The sequence below is a fragment of the Schistocerca piceifrons genome, chromosome 11, assembly GCF_021461385.2.
Source record: "Schistocerca piceifrons isolate TAMUIC-IGC-003096 chromosome 11, iqSchPice1.1, whole genome shotgun sequence".
Lineage (NCBI taxonomy): Eukaryota > Metazoa > Arthropoda > Insecta > Orthoptera > Acrididae > Schistocerca > Schistocerca piceifrons.
The window spans coordinates 51,029,483-51,049,633 of record NC_060148.1 but is presented as its reverse complement, the minus strand read 5'-3'; the positions used below and the strand labels follow the sequence as shown (position 1 = coordinate 51,049,633).

Below are 20,151 nucleotides of genomic sequence, written 5' to 3'. Positions count from 1 at the left end.
CCTCAGAAACGGAGAGGCTTCGAACGTGCCAATGTCGTCGGCATCTAGAGAAAGTGGCTGGAGACCAGTAAAACCACGAGCAGACAGTGATGTGTTGAGCGCCCACATCCCATCTCAGAACACTGAGGTCAGAGTTTTGTACAGCAGGGCAGGTGGTGGTCTGGCGGCACAGTAGAATTCTGGTGCCAGCACAAGTGGTTCACAGCAAAAACCTGGCACACGTTGTTGAATGTGAATATGCATACTGCATGATCTGATACAAGTTTGCATGTGGACAGATTAAATCATCATTGTTGGATCTTGCCCACTCGTCTTGTATAGGGTGCCTAATGGATGCTGCATTCTCAGAATTCTACACAATAACTTAAGCTTAAAACGTTAGTAGCTTTATTTCTATAAAGCAGATTGACAATACTTAACTTTAATGTAAAAAGGTGTCACAAGCGATGGGCGACATGCAATATAAAGTAGTCTAGTGCAATATGCAATGTTCAAGCAAGTCTGTCTCTCAGTTTGTGGATCACAACTACCAGTTCTCGTAGCACTCTCTGCTAGTCCATGCTAATGCTGTCCACTAATGTCTGGCCGCAGCTGGCAGGAGCGGCGCCTATATTCATTTCCCGCAGGTGTCAATCCAGTCATGGTGCGGTCCTAATCAGTGCACCATTGGCCCATGTCGTTTCACTGCCTTCTCTGGTCTTGCGTTCTTCGTCTTGGTTAAAGGAGTCTTGTATTGAGTGCGACCATGGTGGCGGATGAATGAGTGTAGGCGCAACGATGGGCCGAAAGCTGTGGCTGCAGAGGACATCAAGCTTCCAGCCGTACCCCGCCATCCGGCCTGTGCTCTGGCAAAAATGGCCCCCTGGATACCACCAGAAGGGTATGCGTCCACCTCCTGGTGTAGAACATGTAGAAGGCGGCGACTGTTGTGTTGTGGGCGGATCCAGCTCTATAGGTAGGACGAGAGGGGACGGAGGAGGCGAAGGCTCCACCTCAATGGGGTCGTCCTGCAGTGTCTTGATGTGCTGTGGCCACTTTGCTCTCTGGACCCGTGAATCAGGGGGAAGAGACACTCAAAAATCGTTGTGTACAGGACAGTGGCGAAGTTGATTTTGATGGCGGCACTGCAAAGCATCTGGAACTTAAAAAAGATACATGCAAGCGCCAAGTCGATGGACCATCCCATCCTTGTCGCCCACTGTTTGGTCTTGCCCACTCGCCTCGTATAGGTTGCTGCCTTCTCGGAATTCTATATAACAATTCAAGTTAATAACTTTAATAGTTTCACTTCGTTAAAGCAGATTGACAATGCACAATTTTAATGTACAAAGGTGTCGCAAACGATGAGGGACACGCAATATAAATCAGAGTCTTGTGTAACATGCAGTGTTCAGGCAAGTCTGTCACAAAGTTTGTGGATCACAACTATCAGTTCTCGTAGCACTCTCTGCTATGCCATGCTAATTCTGTCCACAAATGTCCAGGCGAGGCTGTCAGGAGCGGCGCTTATATACACTTCTTGCAGGTATGGTGCGGCCCTAATCAGTGCACCATTGGCCCATGTCGTTTCACTGCCTTCTCTGGTCTTGAGTTCTTTTTCTTCGTTCTGGCGCTCGTGGTTATGCCAGAACCGTCACTACCACTGTAGTGGCAGCAGGCTCATCGAGACTGGACAGTGGATCACTGGAAACGTATGTTCTAGTAGGATGAATCATGTTCTTTTGGTTACATTATGCTGATGGCCATGTCCAGACATGCCATCGTCCAGGTGGACAGTTACCCAAAAGATGCACAGGTCCATATATGCTGCACAGTGAGAGCCGGAGTATGTGGTGGGTGCTATCACCTGGGCTTACATGACATCTGTCACCGATGCCACCATGACAGCTGAGGATTACCTGTACACTAATGCGGATAACCTGTACATTTTCATACTTTATGTCTTCCTCAACGACTATGACCCTGTCACGAAGACAGGATTGTGGTACAGTGACTGGAGGAGAATGATACTGAACTCCTCTTGTCTCGTCCACATAATTTGCAGCGTGTGAACCTGATGGAACACATTTAGCTAGCTCTCAGACGTCACCTCCACGAATACAAAGCAGTAGTCCATAATTTTCGAGAGCACAGTGTTGTGTAAATGTAGAGATAACACACACATAAATTTAATCAGAATTATGCACAGAAAGGCTAAATAAGGGTGACAGTTACACTGAATCTGATTCTTTGGCATTACACATTGCACACTACAAGCAAAGCAAAGTAGGTGCCAACAGAACAGTTAGTGGCCGAGGACGGAACGCAACAGCAGGCATAGTAAGGAATTACACAACATGTCCCCACTGTCCTCTTTCATCCCCCTCACCATAGAGGATTTCTCTGCATCTACTATCCAGCATGGTAGCCATCCATCTTGGGCAGCTGTCAGGTACCCTCTTGGTCCTAGCCCCCTAACAACACAGGGATCGCACTGCTGATGTCTGAGCTGCAAACTCCCCACATTTGCCAAGCACTACATGCCCATCTTCTTGGGGAATCAGGACTCCTGGTCACAGCCATCATGCCAGGTGGCCTTTGCTGTGGCTGGGCGGCGCCTGTGGAGAGACCCTCTGATCAGAGTGCGTGGCATCAGGGCGCACGACCTACAATAAAGTGCACCAAGTCATCTCTTGTTGGTGACTGGCGCCAGCAATCTCTAAGAAGGGCAGGGTAAACTACAATGTTGACAGATATGATCCTGAATTGTTCTCCTCCGTAGTTACACCATGAGAGGAAGAAAGGAGTATGGAAAAGAGAGAACATCGTTCGCCAAGTTATTTAGTCTGCAGCAGAATAGATGGGCACTGCTTTCTGGCTATAAAGCCTCTATTTTCTTTATCAAGAACCTGGAGGACGAGTTTGACGAAGTGGCTGTATTATCGAAAATGAGAAATGCGGCAGTCCTAAATTAGACAGTATCCTGAGCCCAGCCCTGGGCGTTGCTCGCCTGTGACCTGCTCAGTCATATTCCTCTTCCTGTCATCCCCCATCAACATGGTCCCCCACAACATGGTCGAGGGGATTATTTTCCACCAGGACCTTCTCTTGCAATCTGACGACAAGCACCACACCAATTTAGAACAGTGGGGTGTTCATGTCATTCGGCATATCTATACGGGACTGAAAAACAATATGGTTGCTACTGGTGCCTACATCTTGCCCTTTGAAGTTGGTTCATTTCCCAAAAAATCAAGGTGATGGTATATCGATGTGATGTAAAACCATACGTCCTACCCCCTATATGGTGCTTGAACTGCTGGTAATTTGGGAATATGTTTTCCCACAGCAATTCCAGCACCACATGTTGAGACTTGCAAACCGTTACAACATTCTCCTTTCAAGGCAACAATTTCTACCCATAATGAAATGGCAAACTTTTGCATGGTAAGAAAACACACTCATAACCAACTAACTGTATAAAACACGTAAGCACGTTGAGTAAAAGCCTTAAAAGGTACTGAATAGAAAAAACACACAACAGTTCTTGCTGGCTATAAACAATATAAAATAATCCACTACGGCATACATTAACAACCTTGCTTGATTATAGCCATATATACATAAACACAAATTTACGTAAGTTAGAGCTTCCAGATGAGCAGGAATTCCTTATGCAATTGACTCGTTCTTACTACGAGGAAAAAGGAATTACTTCTTCTTTCTTGGAGTACCTTTTACATGTGAGTCTAGTAATACCAGTTATGGTAGGCGAGAGAATGGATCACTCTTAGTGCCTTGCATTTTAAACAGTACAACCATTGGTGCCTTAGACTTTCACAGACATAGCAGAGGCTAACAGTCGAATAAACCCGTAGGTGGCCGGCCGCGGTGGCCGAGCGGTTCTAGCCGCTTCAGTCCAGAACCGCGCGACTGCTACAGTCGCAGGTTTGAATCCTGCCTCGAGCATGGATGTGTGATGTCCTTAGGTTAGTTAGGTTTAAGTAGTTATATGTTCTAGGGGCCTGATGACCTGATGTTAAGTCTCATAGTGCTCAGAGCCATTTGAACCAAACCCGTAGGTAAGCTGGGAGAGGAAAGAAGCAATCCGAACCACAGATTTACTCTGACTCGCCCCCCTTTGGTCCTCAAAAGGGGACAAACGGACCACCCTTTCTAATATTACCACCTTCCCGCAGGTGGGCAGACGAGAATGAATGGCGGGAAACCCCCAAAATATACGGTTGATATAATTAACATGAATAAGTACATTGAATTCAATTAAACTTCAGAAAATCTGTAACAATCAATACTCAACTTCTGGTGCGTTACGACTCCCAGGCTGAACCAACGCAACACCTCTGCCGAGCCGCCCGCTGCCAGGCATTTCAACGGACGCAGGAAGGCGCGCCGATTTTCAGAACCTCCTCGCCGGTCGACAGCATACGGCCGAACTGCAAATTAGGCCCCTCGCAGACCCACGCTCAGGAAGACTCCTTTCGCGACGAGCAGTTAATGCCGCATACCATGGAGCCGCTGTTCGCGTCGCTTACGCTGATGCCGCGGTCTGCGCGCTGTACCTCTGGCACCAGCAGAGAAGTCGCTTCTTCATGCCGCAACTGCAAACTCTCCACAAGAGCCCACACAGCCAAATCATAAACCCACGCGAACAGCCCACTTTTCCCCTTTCCCTCTAGACGGAGACACCGAAGCCTTCAATTGCGACAACAGCACCACCGTCAGAGAAAGGAGGCCGACTGCTTCACGCTACGTGCTGTGGCGCGCTTTTCAAAGCTAACTTTACTATGGCTCACCAGTGGTCCCAACACCACCAGTCCCTAGCAGTTCCAGGTCTGAGGACGAGGTGGAGATCGTAGAATCCCTCAAGGTCCTAGATCTTGCTGACGCTTCAGACGCAACAGTCCTGGATACCAGCACTCGTGGTGACACTGAGGCATAAACTTTCTCCTTGATCCCTTCATGCATTCCCAAATGACTGACTACCTATTGCTCCAGTGGAACTGCGGCGGTTTTTTCTCCCACCTCGCTGAATTATGACAACTTTTGAGCATTACATTTGCGTTTTGCATTGCTTTTCAGGAAACGTGGTTTCCTGTGATGTCGACCCCAGCCCTTTCTGCCTGACATGGGTACTACAAAAAATGTACTGACTGTGACAGACTGCAAGGTGGAGTCTGCATCTATCTATGTCTGTAGCGAACCTATGCTCTTTGAAACACTTTTGGGAGCTGTGAGGACAATGCAGGAAATTACCATCAGCAGTATATACGTCCCTCCAGACGATGAAGTTTTGCACCATGTATTAGCTGCCCTAATTTCTCAAGTCCCACCCCCACCCCCACTTTTCCTACTTCTGGGTGATTTTAATGCCCCTAACTTTGTTTGGGGTGGAACCAAGATTGCTGCTGTGGTAAGGTTTTCAATGATCTACTAACTCACCTCAGTTTTTGCCTCCTCATTACAGGTGCCCCCATTCACTTTAGTGTGGCATATGACACATACTGAGCCGTTGATCCCTTGGTTTGCAGTCCTGGTCTGCTCCTTTATATCCACTGGAGATCTCACGACGAATTGTGTGGTAGTGACCACTTTCCACTCTTTCTGTCCCTACCCCAGCATCGCCTGGACACTTGCCCATATGGGCTCTTACCAAGGCTGAATGGGATGCTTTCAAGTGCACTACAACTGTAGAATCTCCTTTTTATAGGACCACCATTACTACCATTGTTGCCCAAGCTGAATCTTGAATCTCTAGTTCCTCAGGTTGCCCCAGTGGAAATCAGTGCCTTGGTGGTCACTCAAAATCGCTGTGGCCATTAGAGACTGTAGGTGGGCCCTTCAACATCATAAGCACCATGGATTTCTAGAGCACGTCATTGCCTTCAAACAGCATCGTGTCCAGGTATGTCAGCTCATTGCATGATGGTAGTATTGGGGACGATACAACTCCACCATTGGCACAAGAACCTCTCCTTCCCAGGTCTGGACCAAGTTCAGATGCCTTTACGGATATGAGACTCATGCAGGTATACATGGAATTTCGAGATGGAGCTGTATATGCCGATCCACACATAATTGGAGAATGTCTCGTGGATCATTATCTTCGCACCTCAGCATCTGAGAATTAAACAGTGATGAAACGACAATTCCTATCTCTCGCTCCACACCAGTCCGAGACATATGGTGCTCCCTTCAGTGAGTGGGAATTGCTCAGTGCCCTTGCCAATTCTCCTGACTCAACCCCTGGGGCAGACCACATCAATTCCCAAAAGCTTAAACGTCTGTCAGTGGATTATCAGTGCCACATCCTTGTCATCATCAACTGAATCTTGAGCGATGGCGACTCCCCATCGCAGTACCAGGAGAGTATGATCATCCCAGTGCTAAAGCCTGGTAAGAACTTGCTAGATTTGGACTATTATCGTCCTATCAGCCTCACCAACGTTCTGGGCAAGCTGCTTGAATGTATGGTGAGCTGGCCGTTGTGTTGGCTCCTCAAGTCTCAGGGCGGTTTTTGGCGAGTTCGCTCTACCACTGACAACTTACTCTACCCGGAGACTGCGATCTGAATGGTCTTTTCCCGGCGTCAGCACCTCATTTCCACCTTTTTTGGTCTGACGAAAGCCTACAATATCACTTGGCGACACCACATCTTCTTTACTCTGCATGAGTGGTGTCTTTGGGGCCCGCTCCCGATTTTTATACGGAACTTTTTGTCGCTACGCATTTCAGAGCTCGAGCTGGTGCCTCACACTGTTCGCCTCACATCCAAGGGAATGGGGTCTCTCACGGCTCTGTCCTGAGCGTTCCAATCTTTTTAATCATCGTTAATGGTCCTCAATATCTCCTTACCTATATTCTGATGATTTTTGTATTTCCCTTTGCTCCTCTTCTGTTGGTGTGGCTGAACGTCGACTGCTGGAAGTTATACAAAAGGTGCAGCAGTGGGTCCTCACTCACAGGTTTCAGTGTTCAGCTGCCAAGACTTGTCATGCCCTTCTGTTTTTGTTGTACTGCCATCTCCATCTGTAACTTTACCTTGATGACCAACTACTTAATGTAGTGGAGACATTCTGCTTTTTGGGACTGGTCTTTGATACTTGCTTAACTTGGCTTCCCCATCTTCGTCAGCTTAAGGAAATGTGCTGGCAGCATGTTAATGTTATTCAGTGCCTGCACCACAACGAATGGGGTGCTAATCGCCCTACACTGCTGCAGCTGTGCAAAGCACTTTGCAGCCCCTTCTTTCCTATAGATGCCTGGTGTGTGGTTCTGCTTTGCCATCAGCATTCCAGCTGCTGGACTCTATACACCACTGTGCGACAGGAGCTTCCCAAACCAGCGTCCTTGTAAAGGCTGGTGTTTCTCCATTGCGAATTAGGTGACAGCAGTTGCTTGCAAATTATACTTCCCATATTCATTATTCGCCTTACCATTCAAATTATGATCTCCTTTCCCTAATATGGCTAACCATCCCTGACAAGCCGGCCGCGGTGGTCTAGCGGTTCTGGCGCTGTAGTCCGGAACCGCGGGACTGCTACGGTCGCAGGTTCGAATCCTGCCTCGGGCATGGGTGTGTGTGATGTCCTTAGGTTAGTTAGGTTTAAGTAGTTCTACGTTCTAAGGGACTTATGACCTAAGATGTTGAGTCCCATAGTGCTCAGAGCCATTTGAACCATCCCTGACAACAGCAGCGCACATTGTGGATGCCAATTGCAATTTGTGTTTGCTTCTTACTGATCTCGACACTTTCCTTCTATCACTTTTCTATGTACAAAATTGTTAAGGCTTTCGTGGCCACTTGTTGACAAACTGCCTATTGGCTTCTGTCTCGGGTTCTTCGGCCGACGTTCATCTAATGATTTTTCTGGAGTTTCGCCAGCACGAGTGGCTGGCATTGTCAAAGCTTCACCCTCCATTGCCGGTGGTGAACTGGAGGCGAGCTCGCGGCCGCAGACTATATGTAAACACGGCGTAAAGACGATTTTCAAACCGACAAGGAAGATCAAAGAGTGTCTTAGATCGGCGAAGGAGAAAAGAGACCCACTTGCAATGTCGGGAATATACCGTATTCCATGCACATGCGGAAAAGTTTATGTCGGAATGACTGGACGATCAATTAACACCAGGATCAAAGAGCATAAGCGACATTGCAGGTTGGGGCAGGTGGAGAAATCGGCTGTGGCAGAGCATGCACTGAATGAGACCGACCACGCAATAAAATTCTCCGACACGCAAGTTCTGGCTGTAGAGAAGCACTATCACACGCACTTGTTCAGAGTAGCTGTAGAAATACAAAAACACGCTAATAGTTTCAACAAGAAAGAGGAAAGCCTTAAGGTAAACGGATCCTGGCTGCCCATACTGCAGCGAACGACCGTCGCAGGTAGCAAGAGGAGAACCGCACCGGAAATGACCGCGGAGAAGCCCTCGGACGTTGGCGCGCCAGGTACATATAGTCTGCGGCCAGAGCTCGGCCCCAGTTCACCACCGGCAATGGAGGGTGAAGCTTTGACAATGCCAGCCACTCGTGCTGGCGAAACGTCAGAAAAATCATTAGATGAACGTCGGCCGAAGAACCCGAGACAGAAGCCAATAGGCAGTTTGTCAACAAGTGACCACCAAAGCCTTAACAATTTTGTATTATGCATCTACGGGGAGGAGATTTGCAGATTGTACCGACGCCTTGAGTACGACGGAAGAAGAAAGCGCGACTGATGTCCTCTCTCGCCTTTCTGTCACGGTGCCGAGATGAATGTGCTACACCGAAGTTCTTGAGATGCAAGCGCCTATTCACCACCGCCCAAGCACATCGTATCTACGACAGAATGGAACGAGCTTTTCTTCGTGAGCGAATACATACAACACGGAGAGACTTGGCAAGAACGGATCGGGAACTTCTGAGCATTTTCTATCAACTAAGTAGCAGAATGCATCGAGACGACTGGGACAAGATCGACAGCATCACTCACAGGAGCATGCAGAACGAACTCGAGCGCTGCACTGAGCGGCAAAAGAAAAAGTTTGAAAGATGCCGGAAGAAGACCGACAAGGCGATTCCTGACATGTCACACACAGTGGTCAACCTCACTGAACGACAATTGACCGAAGAGGAAGTGTCTGTTCTTCAAAAAGGAGGGAATTTCGCTATCATCCCGAGAACTATACCTATGGAGGACATCATTGCCTACACCGAAGCAGCCATTCGGACCCTTCCTTGTGAAAGGGCAGAGGAAATACGCACTGTAACAGCCAGGATACTGCGCCGAGCAAAACCACCAGCTTGCAACATGAAGAAAGAAGAGGTACAAGCCATTAAGAATCTCAACGCCGACAAGAGTGTATTGGTACTGCTTGCCGATAAGGGGAATGCGACCGTCGTAATGAAGACCGAAAATTATGAGCAAAAGATCCGAGACCTATTAGATCCGACGACGTACCGAAAACTAAGCGCAGATCCAACGCAGCGTATCACTCGGAATACGAATCGATTAATCAAGGCGTCTTCTCTGCCGGCGGACATACAGAGAAACCTGCGCAACACAGAAGCCCTACCGCCTCGGCTGTATGGATTACCCAAGATCCATAAGAACAACGTTCCACTGAGACCGATCGTTAGCGCTCCTGGCTCACCAACGTATAAACTGGCGAAACACTTGGCCTCTCTGCTCCAGCCACACGTGGGGAAGACCGACACATACATTAAGGACTCAGGACATTTCATTGAGAAGCTGAAGGAACTGAAACTTGCACCAAACGACATAATGGTCAGCTTCGATGTTGTTTCGTTATTTACGAAAGTACTACTCAGTGACGCTCTGGAGCACATCGGTTCCATGTTCCCGCAAGACATCAAAAAGCTCTTCCATGCATGTCTCACCACGAGCGATTTCACGTGGAATGGCGATTTCTACGAACAGCTGGAAGGTGTCGCCATGGGTAGTCCTCTCAGTCCAGTGGTGGCCAACTTCTTCATGGAACAATTCGAAGCACAGGCACTGGACTCGGCGACTTGCAAACCTAAGGTGTGGTACAGGTACGTCGATGATACTTTCGTGGTGTGGAAACCACTCGGTGAATTCCTAAGACACTTGAACAGCCTCCGTGCCAACATAACATTTACCATGGAAGTAGAAAAGGACAAGAAACTGCCATTTCTAGATGTGCTGGTCACAAGGGACGGCGAAAACCTGGGACACAGCGTGTATCGGAAACCGACACACACGGACCGATACCTGCTCAATCTGTCAAACCACCACCCCAGCCAGAGAAGAGGCATGATTAGTACGCTCGTAACGAGAACAGGACGAATATGTGAACCTCAACACCTCAAACGAGAAATGCAACACCTGGAAACTGCTCTGCGGAGCAATGGGTACTCCACAAATTACATTAGCAGTGTAACAGAGCCAAACACTCGGCGAAGTAAGGAACCAGAAAAAGAAATGTCGGGCACGGCCTTTCTGCCATACATTCCCAGAGTGACGGACAGAATCGGCCGTATATTGCGCAAACACGGCGTAAAGACGATTTTCAAACCGACAAGGAAGATCAAAGAGTGTCTTAGATCGGCGAAGGAGAAAAGAGACCCACTTGCAATGTCGGGAATATACCGTATACCATGCACATGCGGAAAAGTTTATGTCGGAATGACTGGACGATCAATTAACACCAGGATCAAAGAGCATAAGCGACATTGCAGGTTGGGGCAGGTGGAGAAATCGACCATGGCAGAGCATGCACTGAATGAGACCGACCACGTAATAAAATTCGCCGGCACGCAAGTTCTGGCTGTAGAGAAGCACTATCACACGCGCTTGTTTAGAGAAGCTGTAGAAATACAAAAACACGCTGATAGTTTCAACAAGAAAGAGGAAAGCCTTAAGGTAAACGGATCCTGGCTGCCCGTACTGCAGCGAACGACCGTCGCAGGTAGCAAGAGGAGAACCGCACCGGAAATGACGGCGGAGAAGCCCTGGGACGTTGGCGCGCCATGTACATATAGTCTGCGGCCGCGAGCTCGGCTCCAGTTCACCACCGGCAATGGAGGGTGAAGCTTTGACAATGCCAGCCACTCGTGCTGGCGGAACGTCAGAAAAATCACTTTTCTATGTGTTCACTTTGTGGTCCATACCACAGCCACTGGTTCGTCTGGACCTATCGCAAAGCCCAAAAGGCTCAGTTCTACCTGTGGCCTCCACTGGCAGTTTTTCTCTATTGTTGGTGAGTTTCAGGACTCAGAAACAGTCTACACAGATGGCTCAATGGCTCTTGTTGGCTTCACTTACGCTCACGTTGGAGATGCTGAACAGAGCTCCTAGCTGGATTGCGTCAGTGTTTTCACTGCACAGTTGGTAGCTATCTCGCGCACTCTTCAGCATATCCATTCCTGCACAGGTGAGTCCTTCGTCATCTCTAGTGACTCTTTAAGTAGCGTACAAGCTCTCTATCAGTGGTTCCCTCACCACCCTTTGCTGTTAACTATCCAGCAGTCTATTTGTGCCCTCGGCGACAGCGGACATTCGGTGACCTACATTAGGACCCCAGGACATGCTGGGATCCTGGGCAATGAACTTGCTGGCAGGCTGACCAAACATGCTACCAGTAAACCAACTCTGGAAATCTTCGCACTGGAGACTGATCTCCAGTTGGTCTTATGCTGTAAAGTTTTCAGGATCTGGGATGCTTAATGACACACGGTCAGTACACCAAATAAACTATGTGTTGTCAAGGAGAATACAAATCTGTGATAATTATCCATGCAAGCCACTCGCAGGGAGTCTGTTGTCCTTTGCTAACCCCACATCAGCCGCACCTGGCTGACACACACACACACCTCCTCCGTCGCTAGGACGTACCTCAGTGTTGCTGTAGGTCCCACTTGACTGTCGTCCTCATCTTACTGGACTGCTCTAGTTTAGTTGCTCTGCAGTGGACTTTTAACCTACCCATCACACTGTTAACGGTGTTGGGAGTCAATGTCTTAACAGTTGACATCGTTTTACGTTTTATTTGTGAGGGGAATTTTTATCACACAATCTAATGGTGAGCATCTGGCTTTTTCTATCTTTATTTTAACTCTTCCTCACTCTTTCTTTGCTGTTTTTTAGCCTTGGTGTTCGTATTTTCCCTGTCCAAGTTCGTCTAGCCATGTCTTTAAGGCTGGAGGTTTTAGTGTGTTGCCGAGTGGCTCGCTCATCCTTTATTCCTGTTGTGATCACCCAGTCCTGGCCATCTGCTGCATTGTTCTGATACCATCCACTGTTTTTTCTTTTAGTTTACGTTTTCCACTTTTGTTAGCCTTTTTTGTTTTCTTCTTCAGTGTGGTTTCCAGTCAGTCTTTCGCCTTGTACTTTCCCGAAATCGTTTTGGTAATGTTTTTAACCTGAGAGCTGTTTGAATGTTGGGTAATGGACAGATGACAGCGTAATTTGATCCCTTTACTCACCACACCAACCAACCAATTAAAACTGCTTCTCATAAAGAATCGAGCTCAATGCAGTTTTCGTAGTACTATAGCTAGGAACATGTCAGATCTATTGCCAGAATGTACAGATATATTTTATATCAGACCTCAGCTTGTAAATCACATCCAGCGAGAATGATAGTTGGGTTTGACAATGCATATGACTGAGTGAAAAACAATTTTTAATATGACTGTGAGCAAAATGCGATTTAACGGATGAGTGACTAACATGATATACAGTGTTATAATTAACGAGGCATCCACAGTCATCGTTAGTCAGCATCTTATGACAACACTATACCCAGATTAGTATGGGATGGCTGCTGCCAGCAACATCACATGCTTCTGATTTTAAATCACATCTCGTAATATGACAAGGACTTCAGGTTTCCAAGATGAAGAAGATATGTAAGGAAAATGCTCATAAATCAGTTTGCAGTTCAACAGGAACTAAAATTTGCAGAAAACTGCACACGTTTGAACAGCGAGACCAGTAATTGACTACGAAACAGTTCCAGCTCATAAAACTAGCCTAAATATCATATCCATAAATGCTTGCGGATCTTATGTATTTTCCCACAATTTACAATATGGTTTGAGTTAGTTAGGAACATAACCGTATGTCAGTGCTTCAAAGGCTAGACGGCTGTGACACAAAAATTACTTATAAGATACAAGTGGTAACTTTCATGAAGACTTATACCATTGGTAAAAGCATTTAGCAGTAGTATTTCCACTGTTCACAACATTTCCAAACAGAACACAGGCAGTGGTGTATTCCTTCATGTGTAATGACAGCACCTTCAAGACCATCTTTAGTGTCACAATGCTACAGGACTTGCAGATGTTGGATCTCAAGCCACGGAACTGAACGTCACGAAAGACAAGAAATTACTGCTATGTCCAAATGCATTCTCATTCCATATGAAGCATCTAGCAGATACACTTCGATCAATGTAGATCTAATAAATCACAAGCTAGATTCTGTTTCAGAGTATTAGTTGGACACAGTTTTTTTTCAGGGAATAATCTAAATAATCCCTTGCTGACCACAAAACTCAGAACCAGCAGGTAGGAGGTAATTTGTGATAATGTTCCCATCACAGATAAATTATACAGTTTCCTATCCCTCCAAGTTTACTTTGCCTGCAATTCTGAATAGTAGACAAACGATGAATGGAGCTGCATGGTGGAAAAAACATGTTCACCAACAGAGCAACTTACAAACACACGGAATTCAAGTGCATTCCTAAACCGAAATATACTGATCACCAATGCACTAAATCACTATTTTAAAGAAAAGAAATCCTATTAACTGTCTCTCAAAGTGAAAGATTAAAAAATCTGTTAAAGTCCTTGTTCATGCTAAGCAGGAAATCTAACTTGCGGTTGTGATGTGAAACAAAATTTAAACTGTCACTAATGTTCATTACATTACTTTGCAAATTCAACTTTTCTGAGTGGTTTTCCAGGGTATCATTTCACTTCAGTGCATGTTCCTTGTTTTCAGTGTGATTGGCTTCTTCTTTCTTAGTGCATTAGATTAATTTCACTTCAATTATTGTTTATGGCACATACTGTCTCTCAAATGGTTCAAATGGCTCTGAGCACTATGGGACTTAACTTCTAAGGTCATCAGTTCCCTAGAACTTAGACCTACTTAGACCGATCTAACCTAAGGACATCACACATATCCATGCCCATGGCAGGATTCGAACCTGCGAACGTAGCGGTCGCGCGGTTCCAGTCTGTAGCGCCTAGAACCGCTCGGCCACCCTGGCCGGGGGCCTCTCAAAACATCTTATTATAAGTGAATTATATTTTTATAGTAGGTTTGTGTTCCTGCTACTTTCATGAGGTGAAACATTATTTTTCATCACTAGAGAGGAAAAATTGTGCGCCAAAATTATAAATGAAAAACACTGTTTTGAGAATCATTCAGCTAAAAGTCCGTTAAGTATAACAAATATTTTATAAAGTCATTCTTACATTTCAGAGTGAATCATAAGTTACCCCATTTCCTGTTAGTATTTTACGTACAGTAATCCATATGCAGAGAGCGAACTTTTAATTTATGGGAGCACAATCAGTCCCATGGTTTGAGATCCTACATCTGCATGTACTGTAGCATTGTGACACTAAAGGCAGTCTTGAAGATGCTGTCATTACATAGAAAGTGACACACCACTGGCTGTGTTCTGTTAGGAAATTTATGGGAGCACAGTCAGTCCCATGGTTTGAGATCCTACATCTGCATGTACTGTAGCACTGTGACACTAAAGGCAGTCTTGAAGATGCTGTCATTACATAGAAAGTGACACACCACTGGCTGTGTTCTGTTAGGAAATTTTTTGGGCAGTGGAAGGACTGCTGCTAAATACTGAAAGAATTGGGAGTGACTCATTATTACTAACAAAGTTTATATGTATGTAATATTTGTCAAAAATATGGGAGAAAATGCTAGGAAAGCTTATGGCGTGTAGTTTTCATTTTCATGCATTCAATTTTGGGCATGGTTTGCAGGTCTCCACCAAATCCATTGTACATCAGTGCTAGAAACACCACTCAATAAATTGCCTGCTACACCACACCCCATCAGAGATCACTCGTGTACAGAAGGTGGCTATCATCGGTTCACAGTTGAGGCACGCCCATGCTGGGTGGTACCAATACCAGCCCCAATAACCACACATATGAACGGCAAAGACTCATCGCTCTGTAGAAATTGTGTGTGGCTGCTTCAGCAACAGATTTAGAGTACAGAGTAGCGGATCATTTTTTAACAGCGATAAACTTTGTGGCCCAGAAGCCCACATACGACTGATCTAACAGAATATAGACTTGCAGCATCTTGTCCACCCAGAAAATCTGTTGGGTTGGAGGAGAGGGGATCATGCACTGGGTGTACTCATGAGCCAACGAGCTGTAATTAAAGTGGGGATTCCACAAAATATACAGTCGTAATGAGAAACCGTAGTAGATCAAGTGTCTTAAATTGTCACTGATTCTGGTCAGGTTATAAATGATTACCATTAAAGTACCAGTAATGATAGTTTAACGCCTGTTTGTGAAGCAGCTTCCATAGCTCCGTATTAAATTGCCCAAACAGCTCAGAGACTGGCTCTCATCTGTAGGAGTTTTTTGAATCTGGAGATGTGACTTTGACTCTGTCAGTGATCTGTGCATTTAAAAACTAAGTAGCACTACTTCAAACATTCAGTGTCACACCGTGGGTACACCTTCACCAGACTACACACACACACACGCACAAAACACACACGCACAAAACACACATACACTCAAACATATGTGCCAGGCAAACATAAATACACTGCCTTCACCGGGACCACACCAAGTGAAACACTGTGGGAGTCAAAAGGGCTTCAGAGCTGTTGGTTCCTGTACAGTCATTCAGGATTCACGTTTGTTTCTCTCTATATAGAAAAGAACCATTATTATCTCATGCAGTTATCATAACTATAAAATGAGTTTTGAGTATGTCAGCTGTATGATTTTCAATAGAATCAGCAACATTTGCAAATCTGTCTGCCCAAAATATTTCTAGAAAAAGGAATTATATATTTTATCGATCAGCGGATATTGGATTCATTAATTTAATACGTCATTTACCATTACTTCTTAATTGACTTTAGTTTCAGAAAATGTTACTAAATTCTTCTCCTGAACACATGTCGCACAGTGTGTTGTATCAGCATGTAGGTATTTTCGTTTAGAACCATCCTAGCGAGATTGTCGCATGTAAATTACATACTGCAGCACTTTCCACGAAACAAGATTTACTTTCCAACGTTGTCATATCGAGACAAGTACATTAAACTTTAATTTACTCTCATGATCTCGCTGTCGCCTTAAGGCGCATCACGGCCAGAGGAATATAAGACGAAAGTTTCTCTTTCTCTCTCTATCTCTCTCTCTCTCTCTCTCTCTCTCTCTCTCTCTCTCTCTCTTTGTCTCCCTCCCTCCCTCTCTCTCTCTCTCTCTCTCTCTCTCTCTCTCTTTCTCTATGTGTATGTTTCTGTGCGCGTGTGTGTGTGTGTGTGTGTGTGTGTGTGTGTGTGTGTGTGTGTGTGTGTTTGTTTGTTTGTTTGTTTGTGTTAGTTCTTGTGTGTATGTTCATCTGTCAATGAGTGTGATTGTGTGTAGGGGTAGAGGAGTCCAGTTTGGTATCATTGCTGTACCCTAAACGTCACTACTAAATGGTTTCCTGGTTAACAGTAGCTTTCTCTGTTTGACGAGTTTGTGTCAAGAAACTTGTTGATAATTGGGTTTACTTTTGCTCCTGTAATAACAGAAACTTATCTTTAAATAGCAGGAGACGTCATTAGCATTATTTGTCACATTTGCAAGTGTCAGAGAGGACTGCTGCACACAGAGATGTAGTAATGGCTGAACGAAGTGGAAGGAAACAACTTCTATAACGACAGAATTCTAAGGTCAAAAAACTAACGATCACGAATTAAAGTGACCAAATGTGATAACTTTGTATCTTGAGAGTTGGAGTGTAGGAATTTTTTGTGGAGAGTGCATGAAGAATTTGAGAGAATGACGTAACTGTGCATCTGTACGTTAATATAAAACAACTTTCTCAGTGTTCTGTATCACAGATGGGAGATTTATCAGTTGTCAGAGAGATGAGTTTTAGAATTGGTTACAGTTGTACCACTCCGATACGCTTCTTCATCGGAAGTGTGTGTCTGAAGGAAAGTATGAGAGTTTCTGTGTTTTGTGTAGGGCCCTCTCTGCAGCGGAGAAAGGCAGGAGGCTGATCAAGGCAGCTAACGATGGGACAGTGCAAGAGCTGCAAATGCTGCTGGCAGCTGGGGCTGATGTGGGTGCGACGGATGGGAACAAGAACACTGCGCTGCACTGGGCAGCCTGGGAGGGTCACGTGGAAGCGGCGAGCTGTCTGGTGGGGGCTGGCGCGGAGGTGGGGGCCGGGAACTGGGTCCAGAACACGCCGCTGCACTGGGCTGCATGGGGCGGCCGGCCGGCCGTGGTGCGGCTGCTGGCGGCGTTCTCTGCAGACCCCAATGCCAGGAACGTGGACGGGGACACGCCGCTGCACTTCGCGGCTGAGCATGGCCGCACGGAGGAGGCGACTGCACTACTCGATGCAGGGGCTGACAGCGGGGCCAGGAATCACAAGGGGAAAACCCCAGTGGACCGCGCCAGGCAGTTCAACCACCAACACTGGATAGACAGGATAACACGAGACTGGCACTACAATACACGCCTCTGAAGTAAATAGAACACTGCTCTAGTAAAATCACCACAGTAGCGACAATCTGAGATTCATATACACTAATGTGTGTAGCAAGAAGCGAGTTTCCTTCCATGAAAACTCAACAATAATTGAAACGTATATCATTAATAATAAACATGTTTTTAACTAAATTCATTATTGTAAAGTAATTGGTAAAAATATGCTATTACACATAACACCACAGCCAGTGTGGTAGTAAGGCGCTGTACTGTTGCGGTAAGTTGCTGGACTACAGTAACAATAAATCTTCAATTTAATCAACAACAATTTATTTATTCAGCCAACTGCACAGTTTGCAAACACTGCCAGTGAGTGTCCGTCAAGTATGACTTTAAGTAAACAGTTATGATGAAAGTCCAAAGACAGTCATCTGAACAGAAAAAGAGCACGTTGTATTGAGCAGGAACATCAGTCATCCCCAAGGAAACCATAGAGGCTTAGTTTGTGTCTCAGAATACTGTGATACAGTATCACATTAGCTGTGGAAAAAATAACAATGATTACTAAAACAAACCATTCCTCTTACAATACCATAAAGATATTACAGCACTTCTTAAAAACATCAAGAATTTTCTTACTTGCCAAGGACAAGCATTTACAAGAGAAACACACTCACTAATTATGTCCATGTCTTGCGGAGATGCAAATGTGTTCACAATGCAACAATTTCCAAAATTTATGATAAGGCATACACCCACAGAAATTTTCATTGAAGGAGTCCACATACATGAAAATAAATCATCTTTGGTAAAACAATTACTGACTGGTTCTTCCGTGTAGTATGCTGCACAAAGTGGAAACCGTAAGATAACGACAACTTAAAGAAATAAAAGGTAAAATATTATTAATCTGGCCTTAAGAGTCAATGTAACAATCTATCAAACAATGCTCAGAGCTGTATCTCATCTAGAGTAATTTAAGATTATGTTTACATGTTATTCTAAGCCAATTACATACATGAAAAACAGTTTTGCATCACCCCAGTTCCCAGAACTCCTGAAAATAGATGTTGACTTTGGCTACTGTATCACGGAAACAGTCCATTTTACTGTTCAGAGTTGTCTATACCCACCCAAAGATGTAAATAACCATGTATGAGCAGCGCCTATTAGACGGAGGGAGTCCGACAGCTGATCAGTTCCAGTCATTCCACCAGGAAGGAGGTGCATGGCTAGTGTTGTCTGTAGTTCAACCCTGCCTAGACGGTCAGTACTACGGTCTGATTGCGTTCGCATTGTTTGTGTCAGGAAGGGCTCTCAAGAAGGGAAGTGTCCTGGCGTCTCAGAGTGAATCAAAGTGATGTTGTTCAGACATGGAGGAGATAAAGAGTGAGAGGAACTGTCGATGACATCCCTCGCTCAGGCTGCCCAAGGGCCAGTAATGCAGTGGATGATCGCTTCCCACGGATTATGGCTCGGAGTAACCCTGACAGCAACGCCATCATGTTGCATAATGTTTTTTGTGCAGCCACAGGACATCGTGTTACAACATAAACTGTGTGGAATAGGCTGCATGATGCACAACCTCACTCCAGATGTCGATGGTGAGATCCATCTTTGCAACCACAACACCATGCAGTGTGGTACAGGTGGGCCCAACAATATGTGAATGCATCCCTCAGGACTGGCATCAAGTTCTCTTCACCGATAACAGTCGTATATGCCTTCAGTCAGACAACTGTCAGAGATGTGTTTGGAGGTGACCCAGTCAGGATGAACGCATTAGATACACTGCCCAGCGAGTGCAGCAAGATGGAAGTTCCCTGCTCTTTTGGGGTGGCATTATGTGGGGCCGACATACGCCACTGGTGGTCATGGAAGGGGCCATTATGGCAGCACGATACGTGAATTCCATCCTCCGAACAATAGTGCAACTATATTGGCAGCGTATTAGCGAGGCATTCGTCTTCATGGACCATATTTTGCGCTCCCATCGTGCACATCTTGTAACGATTTCCTTCAGCATAACGACATCGCTTGACTAGAGTGGCCAGCATGTTCTCCAGATATGAACCCAATCGCTCATGCCTGGGATAGGTAGTGCGGTTTATGGACGACGTGACCCTTGAACCACTCTGAGGCATCTACGCCGAATCGCCATTGAGGAGTGGGACAATCTGGAGCAACAGTGCCTTGATGAACTTGTGGGTAGTGTGCCACGACGAATACAGGCACGCATCAATGCAAGAGGACGTGCTACTGGGGATGAGAGGTACCGGTGTGTACAGCAATCTGGATCACCATCTCTGAACGTCTCGTTCTATGGTGGTTCAACATGCAGTGTGTAGTTTTTATGGGCAATAAAAAGGGAGGAAATGATGTTTATGTTGAGCTCTATTCCAGATTCTGTACATATTGCGAAACTCTCCGAACCGAGTTGATGCAAAACTTTTCTTGATGTG

General features: G+C 45.7%; 1 protein-coding gene across 1 annotated transcript in view; it reads left to right on the top strand.

The window, feature by feature from the left end:
• Window positions 1-17,881, top strand: part of LOC124720356 (ankyrin-3-like) — a 59,981-nt gene extending 42,100 nt beyond the window's left edge. The window contains exon 6 of the mRNA XM_047245684.1: window positions 17,219-17,881. Coding sequence (XP_047101640.1) covers window positions 17,219-17,726 — 508 coding nt within the window. The 3' untranslated portion in view covers window positions 17,727-17,881. The remainder of the gene's footprint in view (window positions 1-17,218) is intronic.
• Window positions 17,882-20,151: the final 2,270 nt, after the last annotated feature.